The 24,733-nt window shown below is 39.6% G+C and overlaps 1 protein-coding gene across 1 annotated transcript; it reads left to right on the forward strand.

Moving 5' to 3' along the window:
- Positions 1-4,954: 4,954 nt before the first annotated feature.
- On the forward strand, positions 4,955-24,570 carry LOC140890195 (uncharacterized). Its single transcript, XM_073297953.1, has 10 exons — positions 4,955-5,110; positions 5,338-5,532; positions 5,972-6,124; positions 11,283-11,345; positions 12,006-12,103; positions 22,991-23,150; positions 23,193-23,510; positions 23,607-23,794; positions 24,128-24,506; positions 24,553-24,570. Exons 1-10 carry the CDS (start codon positions 4,955-4,957, stop codon positions 24,568-24,570), a joined length of 1,728 nt encoding a protein of 575 aa, XP_073154054.1.
- The last annotated feature ends 163 nt before the right edge of the window (positions 24,571-24,733 follow it).

The raw sequence follows: 24,733 nt of genomic DNA on the forward strand, positions 1-24,733 counted from the left end.
CGTAAGGACCAAAAAACCCTACCGTAGAAAAAGCTTCCAAGGTCCGCTGGCGAGAAGGCCAACCTCCTAAAATTTTTTCGATTAAGGCATAAGGATAGACCTTGCCCATGTCACGTGTTTCCTCCTCCGTGAAGAAAATACCCGGGGTGTTCTTGTACATCACCATAAGTTTGCACTCTAACGGTCGCTCGCCTCATTTTAAAAAACTTTTATGGAGAGTACGCGGAGACGACGCCATGAAAGCCGCTGCATAGGATTTTTTTTCCTCCATCCGGTGGCTTCGGTTCAAGCACCATCATTCCACCGATCGGAGAAGGGTGATCGCTCATGGGAAATCTCTTGTTCTGTACCTGGATAAAAAATGAAACATATAAATATTATTTTTTGACAAGAAACTTGTAATCTTTATTAATGATTTTTGTTAATTTTTTAAATTTTTAATATTATAAATTTAAAATATATAAATTTTTAAGGATCTAAAGATCTAACCCGAATTAAACTCGGCCTATTCACAGGATGAAGCGGAACAAGACGGGTACAAAATAGGGAGCAGTCTATGCTATCCCATTTTGGCAGTTATGCAATCATGGATAGCTCGCATGTGGATCGAGTTGCAAGAGGAGTTCGCGATCCTTTGGAGTTGCCACGATGGCCAATAACGAGAAGCCGAGCTAACAAATTCAAGAAGGCACTTCAAAATCTGATGCTAAATTACCAAATTGGAGTTGGAGCACTTGAGGATCAATTTAGGAGTTTCATATGAGTCCTTGAAGTGTTGAGAGTCAAAAGGAGTGAAGAAAATCGAAGTGAGGCAGAAGAGGTCTCGCTCGAGCGCAACCCAGTCTCGCTCGAGCGAGCTGCATAAATCAATTTTGGGCAGAGGACTTCTCGCTCGAGCGCACTTTGTGCTCGCTCGAGCGAGCTTGGGAATTTTCGAGACCAGAGAGCTCCTCGCTCGAGCGAGCGTGATTTTTTCGGAAAAATACACACACTTTGGCATGTTTTGTGTGTGTTCGGGATTTTGATATTTTGGTGTTATTTTCCTATTTTTGAGAGTTTTAATTATACTAAAAAACTTTTTAGATGATATCTTTGATATCTTTAGGCTATATTTTGCTTTATCTTTTATTTTTTTATTATAAACTATAAATACTTTTGTTTATTTCATTAATAATAATTCAGATTCATTTATATAAGGGTGTTCACGGTTCGGATAACCGCCCGATCCGAACCGAACCGAAATCAAAAATTTGGTTCGAACCGAAAACTGAACCGAAAATTCGGTTCGGTTTTCGGATTTCCGGATTTTCGGTTCGGTTTTTTTTCGCGGTTAACCGAACCGAACCGAACCGAAAAACCTTTTTTTTTTAATTTGAATTTGAATTTGAATTTTTTTACCAATCAATTAATATGTACATCAATATTGTGTGCCCATAAAATTAATTTTATTGAAAAACTAAAATAACAAAAGTCATCCTTCGTTCTTTTTTTAAAAAAACATAATTGGTTTAATTAGTTATCTAATTATTCAAACATACTTGAATTGTGAATTCAACTTGAAAAATGTATTGATTTAGTGATTTTAAAAAATATTAATTTTTGAAATAGAAATAATTAAAAATTAATGAAGTTATTTTATTATATTATATATACACATATTTGCATTATATATTACATTATTTTTATACATTAAAAAATTATTATTATTGAAATTAAAAACGTTAGCAATTTTTTTTTAAATGCATTTATTTTCAAATATATTTTTCGAAGTATTAAATCACAAATATTTGATTTAACCATTAATTTTTTTCAAAATTTTTTTCGAATAACTAAAAATATTTAGTTTTTTTAAAAAAAATTATTTTAATATTTTTTTCAAAAAACCGATTTTTAGAAAAAAAAAAAGTTCAAAAAAATTATTTTTTAAAAAAAACCGAAAAACCGAACCGAAAAACCGAAATAATTTCGGTTAAAAACCGAACCGAACCGCCCAATTCGGTTCGGTTTTCGGTTTGGCTTTTCGGAGAACCAAAATTTCGGTTTAACCGAAATTTCGGTTCGGTTCGGTTCGGTACAAACCGCCCGAATGAACACCCCTACATTTATACATAAATTATTGAAATTCTCTCAAGAATTTTATTCAAAGCCTTGCTTTGTTCTTCAAATCAAACTTTTTTAGTTTAATTACTTGTAAGCGTTTGTCGATTGTTTCTCATTGAAGATTGTCAGATACAAGTTATCTGAAAGTTTTCCTTGGTTTCAATTGTCGTGATTTTTGTTGTTAATCATACCGACGATTAAAGGTAGAAGTCCAAAATCCTATCAATTTTACTTGTTTCAAAGATTGGGCAAAACTTTGGATCTTTTGTTTATTGATTAGAGGGTGCGATTCAAATTGTAATCGTGTTTGCTAATCTTACACATCCAGATTCATATCATTTGGTATCAGAGCCAGGTTTTGAATCAAGTAAGTATCCTATCTACATCTAGATCTATTCTTTATGTTCTTCGTGTTCTTAGTTCTTCGTCTATCTCATATCAAATTTCTATGTCGTTTCTTTCAAACTTGTTATCCAAGTCTCGGGTCTTGTGCTACAAGTTATAAATTCAAAAAAAATAATCGGTCAAAAAAAATAATGGGACCGAAAATCTGAAAAAAAACAAAATTAAGTGAAGAAAGTAGCTTGTGGCCAATTCCTTTGTTTTTGTTCATGTTGTGAAAAATACTCGCAAGCGTACGAGTGTCAAGTTTTAATATATTGATAAAATCAGATATCGATCCCACAGGGAGTAAAATGAAAATATTTAGTGCTTGTAATTAAAATAGTCCAAACTTTATCTAGAAAATTAATAACTCAGAATTTTGCAGAAAAATAAAAATAAACAGATGATTTTATAGCACGCACACAACTTTCAGATAAATATCAATCAGAGAAAATGGTCTAGAGGTTCAGATTTCACCTGGTTTCAACAACAATCAATCCTAATTAATTAATCTTCATGAATTCCAGTCAATTAATAGCCAAGAACACTTAAGTTTATTAATTCCCTCTCCCGAGCAACAAATAATTTTTATCAACTACAATTCAATTTCAATATCCCTATTAAGAATTTATCGCAGTGATCTATCACAAAGCAATGTTCTTTTTAAAAGCTCTGTTAAAATTATACACTCTCCCGAGCTATATAAATAATTAACAGTGTAGTTTCTAATGGTTCTATTCAAAATCTCCTCTCCCGAGTGCCAGATTTCAAATAAATATAACAAATAAATTATTGATCAGATAATTGAAAAGACAATCAATTCTATAAAAAAAATAATTAATCTAGAAGAAACTCAATTCAATAAAATCAAAAATTCATGAGAGCGTCTACACCAGGTTCCGTCCGACCTCTAGACTATAAAAATTAGTTCATAATCAAATTCTGAATAAAACAAAAAATGTTCATAAATCCAAACATATTCAGAATAAAATAAAAAGTAGAAAACAAATCTGTCGTCGACGCCGTGTTCGGTCTATCGATCTCCGTCTTCGTTCTTCAAGTTAAGCTCCAGATATTCCAGAAATCACCCAAAAAATTCACGATCAATCTATGTTCTCTAATCTGTACGTGTGTTGTGGTGGCTGGCTCTTTTAATCTGATAAAGAAATCTATTTTATATCGTCCCACAAAAGCCCAAGAATAAAGCCCAAGAAAATAGAAACTTTCCTTTGCCGATAAAAATTCCCACATAAATTTCGCGACGCGCGCCCGCTCCAAATTCTAGGCGGGCGCGCATAACGCTCTATCAAAACTCTCTCGCTTCACTAGACTTAGCGCGATTGCTCTTCTCTCTTAAATCTTTAGCGCTAAACAAGCGCTAACCATAAAGCCCAAATTGAAGAAGCCCATCTTGATTTCGTTGTTCTTGTCTGTTCCTTTCTTTTCTTCTTTACTTTTTTCTTTCTTTTATTTTCTCTTTTCTCACACAATTTTCTTATTTCTTATTCTCTTCCACAATAATTCTTCTTTTCCATTAATTTCTTCTTTTCTCCACCAAATCTCCATAATTTCCTACGAACACAAAAACAATAAAACCCACACATAAATCTGCTCGAAACCAACAATTAACATTAAAATCATAATTAAATTAAGTGAATAAAATACACTTATCAGTTCATCATTGAGCGCGAGTCAAAGTCAATTTGTCCATAAAATTTCTTGCGTGTCTCCGTCAATCTTTGTGGGTCAATTTTCAAGAGTTTAAAAGTTTTTAAACTTGAAGGTTTGAATTTTATTCTACAAAGCAAAGCCTCTCCATAAATTTTAGTGGAAAAAAAAGAGCGATTGAGTGTCGTTTGGAGTTAACTGTGAGAATTTGTGTGAGGAAATTTATTACTAACGATTTTCTTGCAGGTACCATGAATCCTAATAAAAATGTTAGTGAAAGTGTGAACCAAGGAATTTCCAAGGTTCAAATGGAGGCGTTGATGGGGAAATTTACTAGGGTGATGAGATCGGAGTTAGAACCTCTTCATGAGCGGATGAGTAAATTTGAGGAGAGTAGTGGTAGTGGAAAAAAAATAAAAATAGGAAAGGGAATGATTTTGAAGACGATGAGGAAAGTTTTGATGGGAATTGGGATGGGGAGAGAAGAATACATGGGGGTAGACATAGGCGAGAATTTGTACGTGAAAAATTTACGGAGGGCAGTAGGGAGGATGGGAATATTAGTAGCATTAAGATGAAAATTCCAGCGTTTCATGGGAAATCTGATCCGGAGGCATATCTAGAATGGGAGAAGCGTGTGAAGTTTGTGTTTGAGTTCCATCACTATTCTGATCTTAAGTAAGTGAGGTTGGCAGTGGTTGAGTTTGTAGACTATGCGTTAATCTGGTGGGATCAATTAGTGACCACTAGAAGGAGGTGTGGGGAGCCGCCTATTGAGACGTGGGAAGAGATAAAGCGTGTTATGAAGAAGCGGTTTGTGCCTAACCATTATTATCGTGATATGTACAGACGTTTACAAACTTTGAAGCAGGGTCCAAGGAGCGTGGAAGATTACTACAAAAAGTTGGAGACCACGATGATCCAGACCAATATTGAGGAAGATAATGAAGCTACAATGGCCAGATTTTTGTGTGGTTTGAATAGAGAAATCCAAGATCAAGCGGAGCTTCGTCACTGTTTTGATTTGAATGAGATGGTGCAGACGACCATGAAGGTAGAATAGCAGCTCAAGAGAAGATGAGCTGGCCGATTACCTTCCGGAGTAGGAGAGTATTACATGCACAACCTAGAGAAGAAGAGGAGAGTCAGAGGGAAAATCTTTTTCATACTCTTTGTTTTGTAAAGGGAAAGGTATGCAGTCTTATCATTGATGGGGGTAGTTGCACCAATGTAGTGAGTTGCGAACTTGTGAAGAAATTGGGGTTGTCTCTTTTGAAGCATCCTCAACCATATAGGTTGCAATGGTTCAATGACTGTGCGGAGGTGAGAGTTAATAGGCGAGTTGTGGTGCCATTTTCTATTGGCAAATACGTTGATGAGGTTTTGTGTGATGTGGTCCCTATGCAAGCATGTAATATTTTATTGGGTAGACCATGGCAGTTTGATAGGAGAGTGGTCGATGATGGTTTTAAAAATAAATATTCTTTTGTAATGAACAAAGAATCTATTGTATTGTTGTCTATGACTCCAAAGCAAGTGTTGGAGGATCAAGTGAAAAAGAAAAAGAGAGATGAAGCCGAAAAAAAGAGTGATCAAAAAAGTGAGATGACCTTAGAAAAAAAGAATGATACAAAAAAAGATGAAAAAAAAAATTGAGCGAAAAGAGGCTGAAAAAAATATATATATAGCCCAAAAGAGTGAGTTGAGAGATATTATGAATTTTCAAATTCCACTTGTGTTGATGATTTATAAGGAGGTACTCCTTAACAAAAATGATATAGCCGGAGATCTTCCGAGCATTGTTGTGTCTCTATTTCAGGAATTCGATGATTTATTTCCGAATGAGCTACTTCAAGGATTACCACCTTTGAGGGGAATTGAACACCAAATCGACTTGGTATCCGGGAGTGCATTGCCGAATTGTCCAGCTTATAGGAGCAATCCGGAGGAAACTAAGGAGTTGCAACGACAGGTAAGTGAGCTTTTAGATAAAGGTTTTGTGCGTGAGTCGATGTCACCATGTGTTGTACCTGTGTTGTTAGTACCTAAAAAGGATGGATCTTGGCGTATGTGTGTTGATTGTAGAGCTATAAATAACATTACCATCAAGTATAGGCATCCTATTCCTATACTAGATGATATGTTAGATGAATTGCATGGTGCTTGTGTGTTTAGCAAAATTGATCTTAAAAGTGGTCATCGTCAAATTAGGATGAGAGAGGGAGATGAGTGAAAAACTGCATTTAAAACAAAGTATGGGTTGTATGAATGGATGATTATGCCTTTTGGTTTGACTAATGCACCTAGTACTTTCATGCGTTCAATGAATCATGTTTTGCGTGCATATATTGGGAAGTTTGTGGTTGTCTATTTTGATGATATATTGGTATATAGCAAAAACTTAGATGATCATGTGGAACACTTGAGAGTTGTTTTAATCACATTGCATGCTGAACAAATATATGCTAACCTGAAAAAATGTGTGTTTTGTACAAATAAACTCGTGTTTCTTGGTTTTGTTGTGAGTGCACAAGGTGTAAGGGTTGATGAAGAGAAGGAAAGTGTCATTCAAGATTGGCCGACACCTACATCGATTGGTTAAGTTCGGAGTTTTCATGGGCTTGCGAGTTTTTACAGGAGGTTCGTGAAGTATTTTAGCACATCGGCGTCACTCATGACTAATGTAGTGATCCGTATCCGTAATTAACTATTAATGACTATATTAATTGTGTGATCATGTTTTGAATTATTAATACATGATTAAGGAAGTTTCTGTTGGATTAACGAACTTCATAAATGGATTCAAAATGATCGGATAAGGCTCGAAGGGTGACCAGGAACGGAAGAAACGTTCATGAACGGATGCAACGTTCTGGCAGTTGATGTCATCCGTGACGCCAACAATATTACGTCATTGCTTACGCACTTGATGGGACATCGGAAGCAATGATGGGGATCGGAAGCAACGTTCGTCAGGCAGAATGGACGCAACGTTGAGGAACGGACGTTCCATTTCGTGTCTATAAATAGAGGGTCCGAGGGTTCATTCCAACTAGCACCTCTCCTCTCTTCTCTCTCGTTTCTTAGCCTTCTAACTCAGATCTAGGGAGATCTAGGCATCCTATGGGGAATTCGGAAGTGGCATAGCAATCCAGGCGTCGTAGCGGAGCTGTGGCCTAGTTTTGAGGCAATTACCATCAGCGGGCTGACGACGGACGCAGGTATAGCTATGGTCTCCTTAAATTATTTAGAAATATAAAATAGCTTAGTTAAGGCTTTTAGAGCTTATTAAATGATGCATGGGTATTTGCATTGTAGAGTTGATGATAGGCTTGGAACCTAGAGTGGGACTGCTAGGACTGCCTGTAATAAGGTATGTAAGTACTGACTGAGATAGTCAGCGGGTTTTGCATGCTTATATGTTGAATTTGTGTGTCATATTATTATGCAGCATGTGCATATCATATTGTGCATGTCCATCTTTTGAGATGAGCCATGTAGGGCTGCTCAGCCCTGTTCGAACGGTTGATGTCGAGCGCCCCGCGACCGATGGGTTAGCCGACACTGGCATCTGGAAGACACGATCTACGTCCATTAGGAATGCGCAGTGTACGCAGGGTTTGCTCCCCGGGTTGTACCACTCATGTCCTAGGCGCCATTACTGAGCAGTTGTATACAGTTATACCAAATATGGATACCCAGTCATGTGCATGCATCATATTTGTATGTTTTACCCGTGCTTTCGTATTGAGCTTGGAGCTCACGTCTAGTCTTTTCTGTGTACCTGGACACCCTATTCGACGCGGCAGGTGTAGGTGCAGGATTGAGCACCAGGAGCGTGGAGTCGCCAGTAACCAGTAAAGACAACAGGCTTAGCTATAGGTTTTGCCCTTTAGGCTTATTTATTCGATTGGGTTGTATAATCGAATTTGTTTAACCGGTTGTATTCTGTCGGTCTGCTTTTATTTAAGTATTCCGCAGCGATTTATTTAATGCATGCTTAATTATGCTCTTAACTCTGATTAGGTAATGGATCCGGGTTGGGTCGCTACACTTTTTGGTATCAGAGCGGCATGCAAGAGACTTGGGATATAGTATTAAAACTTTGGGTTATCCTTATAGGATTGATGAGACCTTGGAAGAGATGATGACGCGACGATTAGATTGCCTGAAGACTATCATCATCGGCAGGATTTCTGAAGATTTGTCTTGTGGGATTCCAGCAAGTGCGGACAGGAGCGATGGATCGTGTTCGAGAGTTCCAGATTTCTACTAATGTGGATCCTAGCTTTGGATCGAGTACCGGATGCCAGAGGCAGTGGAAGAGGATTGGTGGGGACTTACTTGATGTTTGCATCTGTATAGTCCGTACCATGATGACACTACTCTGAAGATTCTCCAGTCGTAGTTGGAGAGATTTTCATATTGACCTTTACCAGAGAATGCCTCGAATGTCTAAAGCATGACATGTTTCGAGCGTAAGGTCATTAAACTCATGCGGAACATGGTTTTGCTAGTACGCCTGTATCGATGTGTTTGGTAGGCACACGGAAAACTTCATGTTCAAAAGCATGATACGATTACAAGAAAAAAGCTGACGGTAGATCGTGAGCAGAAGAGGTCGACTGATAGGCACTGATGCAGAGCATAGCTGGTTAGCGAGCTCGAGTTATTTCTCCAGAAGTCTTGGCAGGACGAGATACCAAGAGGTTTGAGCAGGAGTATGCTTGTATCGATGCGTGTGTCGATTAGAAGCTTCATGCTCAAGAAACGAAGACTTGTACGATGATTTAAATACTGTATTGTTGTAGTTGTAAACAGTATTTTAGTTGTAATGAATCATCATACTATGGTTGCATCATTTCAAGTTTGGTTGTACATTTCATTGTATTTTCGAAATACTGTAATTGTATTACATGGGATTGTAATAAATAGAATTGTACATAACTTGAAGCAATGATACATGTTTTATTTATTCAGCAAATCGTGAATGATTTCATGATTGTGCGGAAGGTTGGCTTGGTTTTAGTTTATTAGTGTTCAACTATTGTTACGCATGGGATTTGAGTGGGCCGACTGTGACTGTTTGACTTGCGGTTAGTCTAAGAGTTTTTCTAGGATTGACCTAGTAGTCAGTGGACTAAGATAGTTCCAGCGATGAGTGGACTCATCTAGAGGCATTAAGGGTATTGTTCGGTTTAAAACATTTGAGCTTTGTTCTAGGTTGTTTCCTTAGAACAGTAGGTTGTCTGACCTTTTTTAGGTTTAGACTTGTGAAGATTTGGTTTTCATCAGGATACCAGGTCCAGTATATACCGAGCGTTGTGTACTATAACCATGACTAGACGTGATGGGGCACGATCCTATGCCAGTGGTACCTGGGAGCTTTTGTGCTTCAGGAGATGGCGGTGGGAAGGCTACTCAGTCTAGGGATTTGGCGACAGTCACGACAAGGTATGACCTTGGATTAGATATCAGGTTTGATATCGATGGTTCGATATTGTCTTGTGTTCCAGAGATATTAGTTTGAGTGTTCTGCTATGAGAACTAGTCTTGGAGGGATTTCCTTGACGAGTGTGTACTCTGAGCAGTTAGGTTTTAACCTTTGGGTTAATGCTAGACGTGTGGGTCTAGTAGGTGGAAGGATTTCTACCAGGGATGGCTAGGGGTTGTCATCAGAGTTGTGGTTCGAGTTTTCCTGTGATAGGAATCATCCAAGAACTTGGATGGGATGTTGTTTTAAGACTTTGAATCGAATATGAGGACTAATTCATGATAATTGATTTCATCTGTGATGGATTATATCAGATGTTAAGGATTTTACAGGACTATTTGAGATGAGAGGAAAGCATGGCCTATACCCGTGAAACCTTGGTGATTGTCCAGGTGGGTTATCGTGGTAAGCTACCTCAGTCTTGAATTGTTGCACAATCTTAATGAGGGATCAGGAGTGTGTCCGAAGATTGTGAGAATCTTTGGGATTCTTTAGTGTAATATTTTTGGACTTGACGAGCCGTGGTGTTCATCCTAAATGAACGAGGTAAGGATAGTGAGTCCAGTGTTTGCGCTAAGTACTGTCTGATATTTTCAGAGGTGGAGCGTAGGATTTCCATGGGATGGAAATGGTCTAGGTTGATAGATTGCAAGCGAATCTTGGGCTTAGTTCGTCTTGACGTTTGCCTTGGGTAAACAAGACCAAGATTAGTAGTGCTGATGTGGCATGGGATGTGTGCTAATGACTACCAGTGGCAATTTGCTAACTCTGTCAGAGTTAGATTGATTAAGTTCAGTATACGAGGCAGCTGTCAGTAGTAAGGCACGAGATTGTGTCGATAGGCTACTAATAGCTATTTTCTGGTTATCAATTATGGGTGTGTTGGAACCAGAGCAATTTGGATATTCCAAGTGTTTGGAAATAGTTCTTTATGGCAGCTGAGTCATGGTTATTGATTGAGCCACGTAGGTTTAGATGATTAGTGGTTGTCTGATCGGACGAGTGCGAGCATCGATAATTCGACGAGATTGATAAGGTAAATCCAATCAATGATGATTTGGATATAGCAATCGAGAAATACTTGGGATAGTATTTTGTCGCATAGTGCTTAGGAGATGAGTACTTGGTACAGTCTCGGAGTAGGTGATGCTTTAGAGTCTCTAGGTTTTCCAGAGACGAATCTACTGAAAGATTACAATTGACTTGTATGGTCAAGTTAAGTTTTAACTTGATAGAAGGAACAAACAAAGGAATTGGTAGTTCACTGGATAGTGTTCTTGTGATGATGTCTTAGTATACCGTTGGGTTTTAGATCCAACGAGAATGGTGTACTCGTATGGACATCAGTTGTCTGATCGTGAGGTGTGACATTAGCTGGGATCTAGTTCTCGAGATCCAGTAGGGCGTGTCGCTAATTTTTAGCGTGTGGTGCACGATGTCATTAAGATGACTGAGAAAGTCGGTAGTCGACTTAGTATCCAACGACAATTGTTGTTGGGTTGGAAGACTTTGTAAGATTGCGATTTTCCATGGATGACGTGTTCGTCAGGAATCTTCGTCTTTTCAGTGCTAAGGCTGATACGTTCAGCAAAGGAGTGATTGGACTCTAAAAAATCCATTGGGATTTATTTTCCAGGATCTTTATGTTCAACCTTGGGAGGTTGGGACGAGCGATGATGGTATTATCAGAGACTCCGAGGTGAGTTATACCAGGCGCATGTAACTGTCGAGTTTTGAGACGGAATAGGAAGCATTTCCATATGCCTGTGCACTGTGGAATGTCCCAGTCGAGGTGGGAGCTTGCCTTAGTCTTGGTGTGTGTACAGTGATTGCGAGTATGTATAACTATCAGGAGGATGTCATCGATTGGAAATTCATGGGTGAATAACCTATGGTCGAGATGATGTGGATCATCAGAGGCGTGATGACTTCTATTGCAGTGTATGCGTGACTTCGCAGGCCAATGGCTAGGAGATGACTTAGCGTCATTATTGGCGAGCGATGATAGTTTTCATCAGGGCACAGTGCTGAGTTATACTAAGAAACGTGAACTGAGATTCGCACTAGGCATGGTGGACTGAACTCCCAGTGTTGCTTAGGAAGCTCGTTCGCTTCGGTAGGGCATGGGAAGGATGACCAGTCTGGAATCATATTAAGCAGTTACATTGATAACTTTGTGTCAACTGAATTCTCTTGAGAAGAAATTCAGAATTTGTTGTGTCAGCAAAGTGTTGGGATTGGTGTTTCCTGACTAGAGGTGTTGAGCACGGAGAAGTTTTGGAACCATTAGATGGTAGATCTAGTTTGGTGATTCGACGAATGTAGTAAGCCAATCAGGTTATGATTTGTTCTTTGTCAGTCTAAGATTTTCCTTGGGACGATGATCTCGATTGAGCGGGTATTGGTATCATTCGTGATCAGTGAGATCGTGGTTACGATGGAGGATGTATCAGTGCTGTGATACGTTAGCTTCAAGGAAGATTGGATGTCACCAAGTAACGCAGTAGTTTTCAGCTAAGAGAATGCTAACGCGGTTTAGAATTTATGCAGCTTGCAGATAATTCGACAAGAGTCTGAGTGTGTCGGGAGCTATTTCGACCAGACACTCGAGCAAAGGTTTTTAATACGTTCTCGAGGTTTTACCCTAGATTTCGAGGACGAAATCTTTTAAGGGGGGAAAATGTAGTGACCCGTGTTGGAAAACTGGCGAGTTCCCAGACCAATTACGATTGATACCCGGTGCAGCGGAAGTTTAAAAATTTTTCATGGAACGTTTCCATGGTATGGGTATCAACCGTTCATCGATTGAATTACGTGTGTGTAAAATTTAAATAACAATTAAATAAATTTTACCTCAAATCTCGCAACGAGATTAATGGACACCAACAGAACAATTCTGCTCTTGTTGTCTCTCCCTGGAACCGATGAACACCTTCAATCAGGTCCACGAACAGAGGTTTAATCCCTCTGATAGATTGCACTAGAAAATCTATCAGAAGTTTTCTGCGAAGAGAATACACGAATTTGATTCGTTATTCCTTACTGCGATTCAAAATCACAGACCGGAATTTTCTCTGACAGAGTAGGGAGGGGGCGGCCAAAAACGTTTTGAGAGGGTCTAGGGTTTTCGAAATTTGCTCTCAAAATTTATGACCTGTTGTGTGTAATTTCTGTACTGAAATAACTTATTTATAATGCAGGCCACTAACACCTTAGGGCCCATTAGTCATAAGCTGGGGCCCGACAAGCAAAGCCCGCTCGTTCAGAAATTAATATAAAATTCATCGTGACTCCGATTGATGAAACGATTTCACCAATGTGCACAGAAACCATTTCTGCACGTTTTAAAGTCAAAATAAATTTTCCTGAATCCGAATTCAGTGGTTTCCAAAAATGTCCATCCCTATGTCATTTTAGGAAATCCTACTCCCTTACTCTTATTTAAGAAGTCCAACTCCTTAGTTCATTAAATTTAACTCTTTAAATTTAACTATCTCAACGGGGATTAAAACTCCATTACACTGTGTGACCCTCAATGGTTCAGGGATACAGCTAGCCGTGGGCTCACAACTCCTTGTGACTCGGAACAACACTTTCCGACTTGCCCAACGAATCATGGTAAAGCGCCTAGCAACATCGCCCCATGATTCCCTAGGTATCACTGATAGTGCCTACAAGAACCAGTAGATTTTGGTTAGCGTACAGTACGGTCCCTTCATCCATATATCCCGATCGAATCAACAACCATTGGTATATCGAGAGTCGCTCAAGATTCGATAACTATGCAATACATCTTGAAGATCAAATTAGTGACATCGCATGTGCTACTAAGAAACCATTTCTTAAATCACATCAAGTACTCTGGCCAGAGATTTGTCACACTAATATCTCCTCAGATCGCATAGGATATCCACACTCGCAAGTATGTGGTGAATCCTTGACAACAATGCATTGACTCCTATATGTGTCGTAACTGTACCCAATCTCGACACCTGATGACCCCCTCAGAGTCGGTAAACGAGTCAAAGCACAGTACTAGCATATAGAGTCTCCATGATGTTTCAAGTCGTAAGGACTAATGGTGTACAACCAAAACCGCGGACTTTATCCACTCGATAAGTGATAACCACTTGGAAAGTCCGGATAGGGTAGTTCGACTATTCATCCTATGAATATCCATTTGCATGCTTCGAACATCTCCATGTTCCCTACCAATGAAACGTGGTACTCCGCATCGCAAATGCTAGTCTCAAACTCGAGCGATCCTTATCCTTATTATCGGACGGCTCAATCGACTAGGAACGGTTTTAGAATATACAGTGACTATAAGATGTATTTCATGATAGACATCTCCATGTTCTACCACATCTTACATACACTATAGTATATTCAAGGTCTTTATCAAAACAACAATAGTATATCACAATATAACAATATGAAGTAATATAAAGTCATTGCCATAAAAGTGTAAATAATATTAAACAAAAGATTGTTTATACAAAGAGTCAACAAAGCCCATAGCCACACAGTTGGCTCACTGGGCACCCACTCTTACAATCTCCCACTTGCCCTATAGCCAACTAGTCATACTACGTAGACCCATTGCTTCGCGATGTTTGTCAAACAATGGTCCTGGCAAAGGCTTAGTAAGTGGATCAGCGATATTGTCTGCAGAGGCCACTCGTTCGACACTGATGTCTCCTCTTTCCACAATCTCCCGGATTATGTGGTATTTCCTCAGTACGTGTTTGGATCTTTGATGAGACCTTGGTTCCTTTGCTTGAGCAACGGCACCCGTGTTGTCGCAGTACACCGGGACTGGACCAACAAATTCAGGAATGACGCCCAACTCTTGGACGAAATTCCTCATCCAAACGGCCTCTTTAGCAGCAGCTGATGCTGCAATGTATTCAGCCTCAGTGGTGGAATCCGCTGTGGTGTCCTGCTTGGAACTCTTCCAAGAGACAGCACCGCCATTGAGCATGAACACAAATCCAGAGGTTGACTTCGAGTCATCCACATCATTTTGGAAGCTAGAGTCGGTATAGCCTTCCAGTTTGAGTTCTCGTCCTCCATAAACCATGAACATATTCTTAGTCCTTCGCAAGTACTTAAGAATGTCCTTCACGGCTTTCCAATGCATCTGACCAGGATTAGACTGATATCTGCTCGTGACACTCAGAGCAAATGCTACATCCGGTCTGGTAGATATCATCCCATACATGATACTACCTATAGCTGACGCATATGGTACATGTGTCATATTCTCTATCTCTGCATCAGTCTTGGGACACATAGACTTGGATAGAGAAACTCCATGACACATGGGTAGATGTCCTCTCTTGGACCCATCCATTGAAAACCGTTTCAATATGGTATCGATGTAGGTTGATTGAGTGAGTCCTATCATTCTCTTAGATCTATCCCTATAGATCTGTATCCCAAGAATGTAGGATGCCTCACCCAAATCCTTCATCGAAAATCTACCTGATAACCATATCTTTGTTGACTGCAACATCCCTACATCATTCCCAATGAGTAGGATGTCATCAACATAAAGTACTAAGAATGTCACCGCATCCTTAACTACTTTCTTGTACACGCAAGGTTCCTCCGGGTTCTTGATGAAACCAAAGTCTTTAATTGTTTCATCAAATTTCTGGTTCCAACTTCTTGATGCTTGTTTTAGACCATAAATTGATCTCTGAAGCTTGCATACCTTATGCTCGCTTCCCATGGATGTGTACCCCTCAGGCTGCTTCATATAGATTTCTTCCTTAATGTCTCCATTAAGAAAAGCAGTCTTCACATCCATCTGCCATATCTCATAGTCATACCATGCAGCTATGGCAATTAGGATTCTTATGGACTTGAACATTGCGACTGGTGAAAAGGTTTCATCATAGTCAACTCCTTGCCTTTGAGTATAACCTTTTGCCACCAATCGCGCCTTGTAAGTCAATACCTTACCATCAGGCCCAAGCTTTCTTTTGTAGATCCATTTACACCCTATTGGAACAATTCCATCGGGAGGATCCACTAAAGACCAGACTTGGTTAGTATGCATCGAATCCAATTCTGACTGCATAGCTTCAAGCCATAAATTCGAATCCGCATCAGAAATTGCTTCCTTGAAGCTTCTTGGATCACATCCAATGTCGGGTTCATCTTGACCCTCTTCAAGAAGAAGACCATATCGAACTGGAGGTCTAGAAGTCCTCTCGGATCTTCTAGGTGCAGGCGTGTCCAGCAATGGTTCCTGAGGTGTAGGATCGTTATTTTGTATTTTGGGTTCTTCTCGAACTTCTTCGAGTTCCATCATCTCGCCTTTCTTATCCAATAAGAACTCCTTCTCCAAGAAGGTGGCATTCCGTGAAACAAACACCTTTGTTTCAGCAGGATAATAGAAATAATATCCGATTGAATTCTTCGGATACCCCACAAAATAACACAAGCTGGATCGACTATCCAACTTATCTCCCACTGTCCGCTTCACGTAAGCAGGACATCCCCAAATCCTCAAGTACGAATACTTAGGAGCTTTGCCATTCCATAACTCGTATGGTGTTTTGTCCACTGCTTTAGTGTGGACGTTGTTCAACAACAATACCGCCGTTTCAAGCGCATAGCCCCAAAACGAAGGTGGAAGCTCAGTGAAGCTCATCATAGATCGAACCATGTCCAACAAAGTTCGATTACGACGCTCCGATACACCATTAAGCTGTGGTGTCATAGGAGGAGTCCACTGAGAGAGAATCCCATTCTCTTTCAGATAGTCCAAAAACTCGGTACTCAAGTATTCTCCACCTCGATCCGATCGAAGTGCTTTAATACTTTTACCTAGCTTGTTTTCTACTTCAGCCTTGAATTCTTTGAACTTTTCAAATGCTTCAGACTTATATTTCATTAAATATAAATACCCATACCTAGAATAATCATCAGTAAAGGTAATGAAGTAGGTGTGGCCATGTTGAGTCCCTACTCTAAATGGACCACAAACATCTGTATGGATCAAATCCAACAGATTTTGACTACGCTCAGGCTTCCCCTTAAAAGGAGATTTAGTCATTTTCCCTTTTAGGCAGGATTCACAAGTAGGTAGAGAGTTAATATCAGACATATCAAACATGCCCTCTCCCACTAGCTTGTTCATCCTCCTTGAGGAAATATGACCTAGTCTAGCGTGCCATAGGTTTGCCGGGTTTTGACTATCGATTTTCCTTTTGTTTGTTGTTGCCGGTTTGTCAATACAATTCACTGGAACGTCTTTTAGTTTTAAATTATATAGATCGTTTTCAAGTTGTCCATTTCCAATTAAACATTCATTCTTGTAAATACTGCAAATCCCATTCACAAAATTACAAGAATAACCATCTCTATCTAGCATAGAAACAGAAATAATGTTTTAATTAAATCTGGAACAAATAAAACATCTATCAAAAGTAACTTAAAACCGTTCTGCAAAAATAAATATTTCCCATAGCTATGGATTTAACTCTGGAACCATTCCCGAGCCTTGACTGGGTCTCACCCATCCTTATCCTTTTACTTCTTGTTATCATTTGCAACTCATTGCAAATATGAGATCTACATCTGGTATCCAATACCCAAGAAGTAGTATTAAGAAAAACATTTATTTCAATGTAAAACATACCCTTTGCAGTTCGCAACTGCTTGGGGTATTCCTTGCAGTTACGTTTCCAATTACCGGGTTTCCTGCAGTGATGGCAAACTTGTTTAGACTTGTCCAATTTTGCATGTAACATTTGGCCTTGAGATCATGGTCCAACCATTTCTCTAATTCGGCCAACCTTTCGGCAGTTACATCAGCCGGGGCTGTTTTCGGAGAAGCCTTTTCTAACACTTAGAAAATCTTTTCCGAACTTAGGACAATCTTAACTTATGGAATCATTCTGTATTGTTTGCGTCAATAAGTTTGTTTTGTTGGAGAACAGAAACATGTGGATTACTGAGATAAAACAGACAATTATCGATGATTGTTTAAATAATTTACTAAGACATAAAATAGGCGAATTTAATTTTATGAATCTCACTCCCACTATTTTAACGATTTCACCACCCTCTAGTGAAAACGGGAAACTTTTTCCTTAGTGAGAACATGGAGTCCAATTGACAAACTTATGGTCCCGAATAATATCAGCCAACCATAATTCTCAAAAGGTAGAGCCCAATTGCTTCCAAAGCAACCCCCATGTGTTTACCTCATGTCCAATAAGGGCCCAATAATATGACGCCGTTTAAAGTGACATGTCAAGATGACCCATCAATATTAAGTTGTGATGGACGGTCGCCATGTGGATCCCCCAATAATATGAGCCGATCCCATGGGAGTTCCACCCAACTTACAACATTTGTCGATCCAATGTACAGCTTTCCGACGGACGGGCCCCCCAATAATATGAGCCGGACCGTATCCGCGGGTAGCATCACATACATTGACCGTTGATGGAAGGTAGGAACATTTAAACAATATTTAAATTTCCTTTATTTATCTTGATATAAATTTTAAATCATATTTAAAATGAGGGATTTTATTTATAAAAATATTTGTCTCATCATATTTAATTTATTGCATGCATTGCCGGATTCACGCAATTTATGTCTAAACATGCATACAATCATAATATCACATATTATATAGGATGATCGATTCCATTTCTAATTGACCCGTGGTTGCCAATCACGGGTCTTAGTCCAATCCTAGGTAATATGCAGTATGCAAATGCAATCCTATTACATATGCTTCCAATTTACATTTCTTCAGTCTTCATTGTCTGCTGGGCCCACCATCTTCAAATCTTGATCTCCCACTAAATCTAATGTATTTACAATAAATAACAATGACAAGTAGGGGATACATTTTTAGGGGGTGGGAACGGGCTATAAACCAAGCCCACTTTTATTACATATGACATTCATATCGGGCCATAAACCAGGCCCATTAATAAAACCAACAACAATAAAGACAAAATGTAAATTCCTAACATACACCTACAAAATTGGTCATGGCAATCGATCATCCTTATCCAATAACATTTAATTCAAAATTAATTTATTGGATAACATGCTGTGGCAATTCAAATTTAAACAAGATAAAATCATATTTTATATATAAAATCACATTTCACATATAAAATCATATTTTATCTCCATATCAAATAAAATCATATTTTATCTATAAAATCCAATTTTACAAATAAAATCATATTTTATCTAATATATCATAAGATCATATCTTATCATCAATTGTACCAAAATAATTGATTTCAAAATTCAATTTACGGATAAAATATTAAAATTTTCCAAAAATTCAAATTTATCCAAAATCAATTTTAAAATTTACGGACTCGAACAATTCGATCCGAAATCTCGTGAACCAATCAAAAACAATTTTTGACCGGACCAAAAATAAAATTTTAAATATTAAAATTAATAAAAATATAATTTTTCCCGCGGGCCACCCGGGACACTCCCGGGTTGGCCCGCACCCGGGGCGCGGGCCGGGGGCAGCCCGGCTGCCCCCTTAGGGCAGCGCCTGGCGCCGCCCCTGGGCGGCGCCGTGCGCCGCCCTGGGCGGCGCCGAGCGCCGCCCTGCGCAGCGCCTGGCGCTGCGCTGGGCGGCGCTGAGCGCCGCCCCTGGGCAGCGCCGAGCGCTGCCCTGCGCAGCGCCCAGCGCTGTGCTGGGCAGCGCACAGCGCTGCCCTGGGCGGCGCCGTGCGCCGCCCTGGGCGGCGCCGTGCGCCCCCTTTGGGCGGCGCCGTGCGCCGCCCGGGGCAGCAACAATTGCTGCCCCACCGGGCAGCGATCCAATCGCTGCCCGGGTTTTGCCCCGAAAAAAATTTTTTTTTTATTTAAAATATTTATTTTGTTTCAAAAACCGAGACTCAAAAATTTTGTACAATTGATTAATTCAATCGATTGATCTGAGCAACCTGGCTCTGATACCACTGTTGGAAAACTGGCGAGTTCCCAGACCAATTACGATTGATACCCGGTGCAGCGGAAGTTTAAAAATTTTTCATGGAACGTTTCCATGGTCTGGGTATCAACCGTTCATCGATTGAATTACGTGTGTGTAAAATTTAAATAACAATTAAATAAATTTTACCTCAAATCTCGCAACGAGATTAATGGACACCAACAGAACAATTCTGCTCTTGTTGTCTCTCCCTGGAACCGATGAACACCTTCAATCAGGTCCACGAACAGAGGTTTAATCCCTCTGATAGATTGCACTAGAAAATCTATCAGAAGTTTTCTGCGAAGAGAATACACGAATTTGATTCGTTATTCCTTACTGCGATTCAAAATCACAGACCGGAATTTTCTCTGACAGAGTAGGGAGGGGGCGGCCAAAAACGTTTTGAGAGGGTCTAGGGTTTTCGAAATTTGCTCTCAAAATTTATGACCTGTTGTGTGTAATTTCTGTACTGAAATAACTTATTTATAATGCAGGCCACTAACACCTTAGGGCCCATTAGTCATAAGCTGGGGCCCGACAAGCAAAGCCCGCTCGTTCATAAATTAATATAAAATTCATCGTGACTCCGATTGATAAAACGATTTCACCAATGTGCACAGAAACCATTTCTGCACGTTTTAAAGTCAAAATAAATTTTCCTGAATCCGAATTCAGTGGTTTCCAAAAATGTCCATCCCTATGTCATTTTAGGAAATCCTACTCCCTTACTCTTATTTAAGAAGTCCAACTCCTTAGTTCATTAAATTTAACTCTTTAAATTTAACTATCTCAACGGGGATTAAAACTCCATTACACTGTGTGACCCTCAATGGTTCAGGGATACAGCTAGCCGTGGGCTCACAACTCCTTGTGACTCGGAACAACACTTTCCGACTTGCCCAACGAATCATGGTAAAGCGCCTAGCAACATCGCACCATGATTCCCTAGGTATCACTGATAGTGCCTACAAGAACCAGTAGATTTTGGTTAGCGTACAGTACGGTCCCTTCATCCATATATCCCGATCGAATCAACAACCATTGGTATATCGAGAGTCGCTCAAGATTCGATAACTATGCAATACATCTTGAAGATCAAATTAGTGACATCGCATGTGCTACTAAGAAACCATTTCTTAAATCACATCAAGTACTCTGGCCAGAGATTTGTCACACTAATATCTCCTCAGATCGCATAGGATATCCACACTCGCAAGTATGTGGTGAATCCTTGACAACAATGCATTGACTCCTATATGTGTCGTAACTGTACCCAATCTCGACACCTGATGACCCCCTCAGAGTCGGTAAACGAGTCAAAGCACAGTACTAGCATATAGAGTCTCCATGATGTTTCAAGTCGTAAGGACTAATGGTGTACAACCAAAACCGCGGACTTTATCCACTCGATAAGTGATAACCACTTGGAAAGTCCGGATAGGGTAGTTCGACTATTCATCCTATGAATATCCATTTGCATGCTTCGAACATCTCCATGTTCCCTACCAATGAAACGTGGTACTCCGCATCGCAAATGCTAGTCTCAAACTCGAGCGATCCTTATCCTTATTATCGGACGGCTCAATCGACTAGGAACGGTTTTAGAATATACAGTGACTATAAGATGTATTTCATGATAGACATCTCCATGTTCTACCACATCTTACATACACTATAGTATATTCAAGGTCTTTATCAAAACAACAATAGTATATCACAATATAACAATATGAAGTAATATAAAGTCATTGCCATAAAAGTGTAAATAATATTAAACAAAAGATTGTTTATACAAAGAGTCAACAAAGCCCATAGCCACACAGTTGGCTCACTGGGCACCCACTCTTACAACCCGTATTCGTAATTAACGATTAATGACTATATTAATCATGTGATCATGTTTTGAATTATTAATACATGATTAAGGAAGTTTCTGTTGGATTAACGGACTTCAGAAATGGATTCAGAATGATTGGATAAGGCCCGAAGGGTGACCAGGAACGAAAGCAATGTTCATGAACGGATGCAACGTTTTGGCAGTTGATGTCATCCGTGACATCAACAATATTACGTCATTGATTATGCACTTGATGGGACATCGGAAGCAATGATGGGGATCGGAAGCAACGTTCGTCAGGCAGAACGGACGCAACGTTGAGGAACGGACGTTCCATTCCGTGTCTATAAATAGAGGGTCCGAGGGTTCATTCCAACTCGCACCTCTCCTCTCTTCTCTCTCATTTCTTAGCCTTCTAACTCAGATATAGTGAGATCTAGGCATCCAATGGGTAATCCAAAAGTGGCATGGTGATCCAGGCGTCGTAGCAGAGCTGTGGCCTAGTTTTGAGGCAATTACCATAAGCGGGCTGACGATGGACGCAGGTATAGCTATGGTATTCTTAAATTATTTAGGAGTATGCAATAGCTTAGTTAAGGCTTTTAGAGCTTATTAAATAATGCATGGGTATTTGAATTGTAGAGTTGATGATAGGCTTGGAACCTAGAGTGGGACTGCTAGGACTGCCTGTAATAAGGTACGTAAGTACTGACTGAGATAGCCAGTGGGTTTTGCATGCTTATATGTTGCATTTGTGTATCATATTATTATGCAACATGTGCATATCATATTGCGTCTGTCCATATTTTGAGATGAGCCATGTAGGGCCGCTCAGCCCTGTTCGGACGGTTGATGTCGAGCGCCCCGCGACCGACGGGTTAGCCGACACTGGCATCTGGAAGACACGGTCTACGTCCATTAGAAATGAGCAGTGTACGCAGGGTTTGCTCCCCGGGTTGTACCAATCATGTCCTAGGCACCATTACTGAGCAGTTGTATATAGTTATCTCAGATATGGATACCCAGTCATGTGCATGCATCATATTTGTATGTTTTACCCGTGCTTTCGTATTGAGCTTAGAGCTCACGTCCAGTCTTTTCTGTGTACCTAGACACCACATTCGACGGGGCAGGTGTAGGTGCAGGATTGAGCACCAGGAGCATGGAGTCGCCAGTGACCAATGAAGACAGCAGGCTTAGCTGTAGGTTTTTCCCTTTAGGCTTATTTATTCGATTGAGTTGTATAATCGAATTTGTTTAACCTCTTGTATTCTGCCGGTCTGATTTTATTTAAGTCTTTCGTAGTGATTTATTTAATGCATGCTTAATTATTCTCTTAACTCTGATTAAGTAATGGATCCGGGTTGGGTCGCTACAACTGCGGTCATCAAGAAAAACGTTACATTCCATTGGGGCGAGGAGCAAGAGAAGTCTTTTAATATCATTAAGCAAAAGCTGATTAATGCTCCTTTACTTGTTTTACCTGATTTTACTTATATGTTTGAAATTGAATGTGATGCATCAGGTGTAGGGACTGGAGGCGTTTTGATGCAAGGGGGAAAGCCGGTGGCGTACTTCAGCAAGAAGTTGAGTGGAGCGTCTTTGAATTATCCTACCTAAGACAAGGAGTTCTATGCGTTGGTGAGGGTACTCGAGACATGGCAGCATTACTTGAGGCCAAAAGAGTTTGTGATTCATACGGATCATGAGTCCTTGAAGCATCTCAGGGACAACAAAAGTTGAATAAAAGACATGTCAAATGGGTAGCGTTCGTAGAAACTTTTCCTTATGTAATCAAGTACAAGCAAGGTAAGGAGAATGTAGTGGCGGATGCATTGTCAAGAAGATACGTGCTCTTAACTACTTTAGATTCTAAATTTTTGGAGTTTGAGCATGTGAAAGCATTGTATGTGAGTGATGTTGATTTTGGAGAGATTTATGCATTATGTATGCGTGGTCCAAAGGATAAATTTTACTTGCATGATGGATATTTGTTTAAAGAGGATAAATTTTTCATTCCTAAGTCTTCAATTAGAGAGTTACTTGTTAGGGAATCGCATAGCGGTGGTTTAATGGGGCATTTTGGTGTGGCTAAGTTATATCAAATTTTGCATGAACATTTTTATTGACTGCATATGAAGCATGATGTTGAGAGAATGTGTGAGCGGTGTGTGACTTGTAAGAAGAAAAAGTCTAGATCACAACCACATGAGTTATATACTCCACTTCAAGTACCTAATGAACCGTGGGTAGATATTTCCATAGATTTTGTTCTTGGATTACCTAGTTCTAAGAAGGGGAGAGATTCTATTTATGTTGTGGTTGATAGGTTTTCAAAAATAACACATTTTATTGCATGTCACAAATCAGATGATGCTTCGCATGTTGAAGATTTGTTCTTTAATGAGATTGTGAGATTGCATGACATGCCTAGAAGTATTGTTTCTGATAGGAATACTCGGTTTTTGAGTTACTTTTGGAAAACATTGTGGTGTAAACTTGGAACTAAGTTGTTGTTTTCTACTAGCTGTCATCCACAAACTGATGGACAGAATGAGGTAGTTAATAGAAATTTAGGGACATTGTTGCGCTCTATCATTTAAAAGAACTTGAAAAATTGGGAGGATTGTTTGCCATTTATTGAATTTGCTTATAATCGTAGTGTACATTCTACTACGAATTATTCACCTTTTGAAATTGTGTATGGTTTTAACTCATTGACTCCATTGGATTTGATGTCGTTACCTATGAGTAAAAGGGTTAATATGGATAGCAAGAAGAAAGCTGACTTTGTGAGGAGCTTGCATGAAAAGGTACGTGAAAATATCGACAAAAAGAATTTGCAGTATACCAAGCAAGCGAACAAGGGAAGGAAGAAGGTTGTATTTGAACCCGGTGATTGGGTTTGGTTGCATCTGAGAAAAGAGCGTTTTTCGGAGAAGTGGCGTTCAAAGTTGTTATCTCGAGGGGATGGTCCTTTTCAAGTAGTGGAGAGAATCAACGACAATGCCTACAAACTAGATTTTCCAGGTGAGTATAACGTGAGTACTACATTTAATGTATCTGACTTATCTTTGTTTGATGTAGGAGACGAACGAGATTTGAGGACAAATCACTTTCAAGAAGGGGAGGATGATGCGATCATGGATAGCTCGCATGTGGATCAAGTGGCAAGAGGAGTTCGCGATCCTTTGGAGTTGCCACGAGGGCCAGTAACGAGAAGCCGAGCTAACAAATTCAAGAAGGAACTTCAAAAGCTGATGCTAAA

The sequence above is a fragment of the Henckelia pumila genome, chromosome 3, assembly GCF_033568475.1.
Source record: "Henckelia pumila isolate YLH828 chromosome 3, ASM3356847v2, whole genome shotgun sequence".
NCBI classification, from domain to species: domain Eukaryota; kingdom Viridiplantae; phylum Streptophyta; class Magnoliopsida; order Lamiales; family Gesneriaceae; genus Henckelia; species Henckelia pumila.

Coding starts and splice junctions, on each gene's coding strand:
- LOC140890195 (XM_073297953.1), top strand. CDS start 4,955: ATGAAGAAGCGGTTTGTGCCTAACCATTATTATCGTGATATGTACAGA. Junction 23,151..23,192: donor CATTACTTGAGGCCAAAAGA/GTTTGTGATTCA, acceptor GAAGCATCTCAG/GGACAACAAAAGTTGAATAA. Junction 23,795..24,127: donor ATTTATGTTGTGGTTGATAG/GTTTTCAAAAAT, acceptor TTATAATCGTAG/TGTACATTCTACTACGAATT.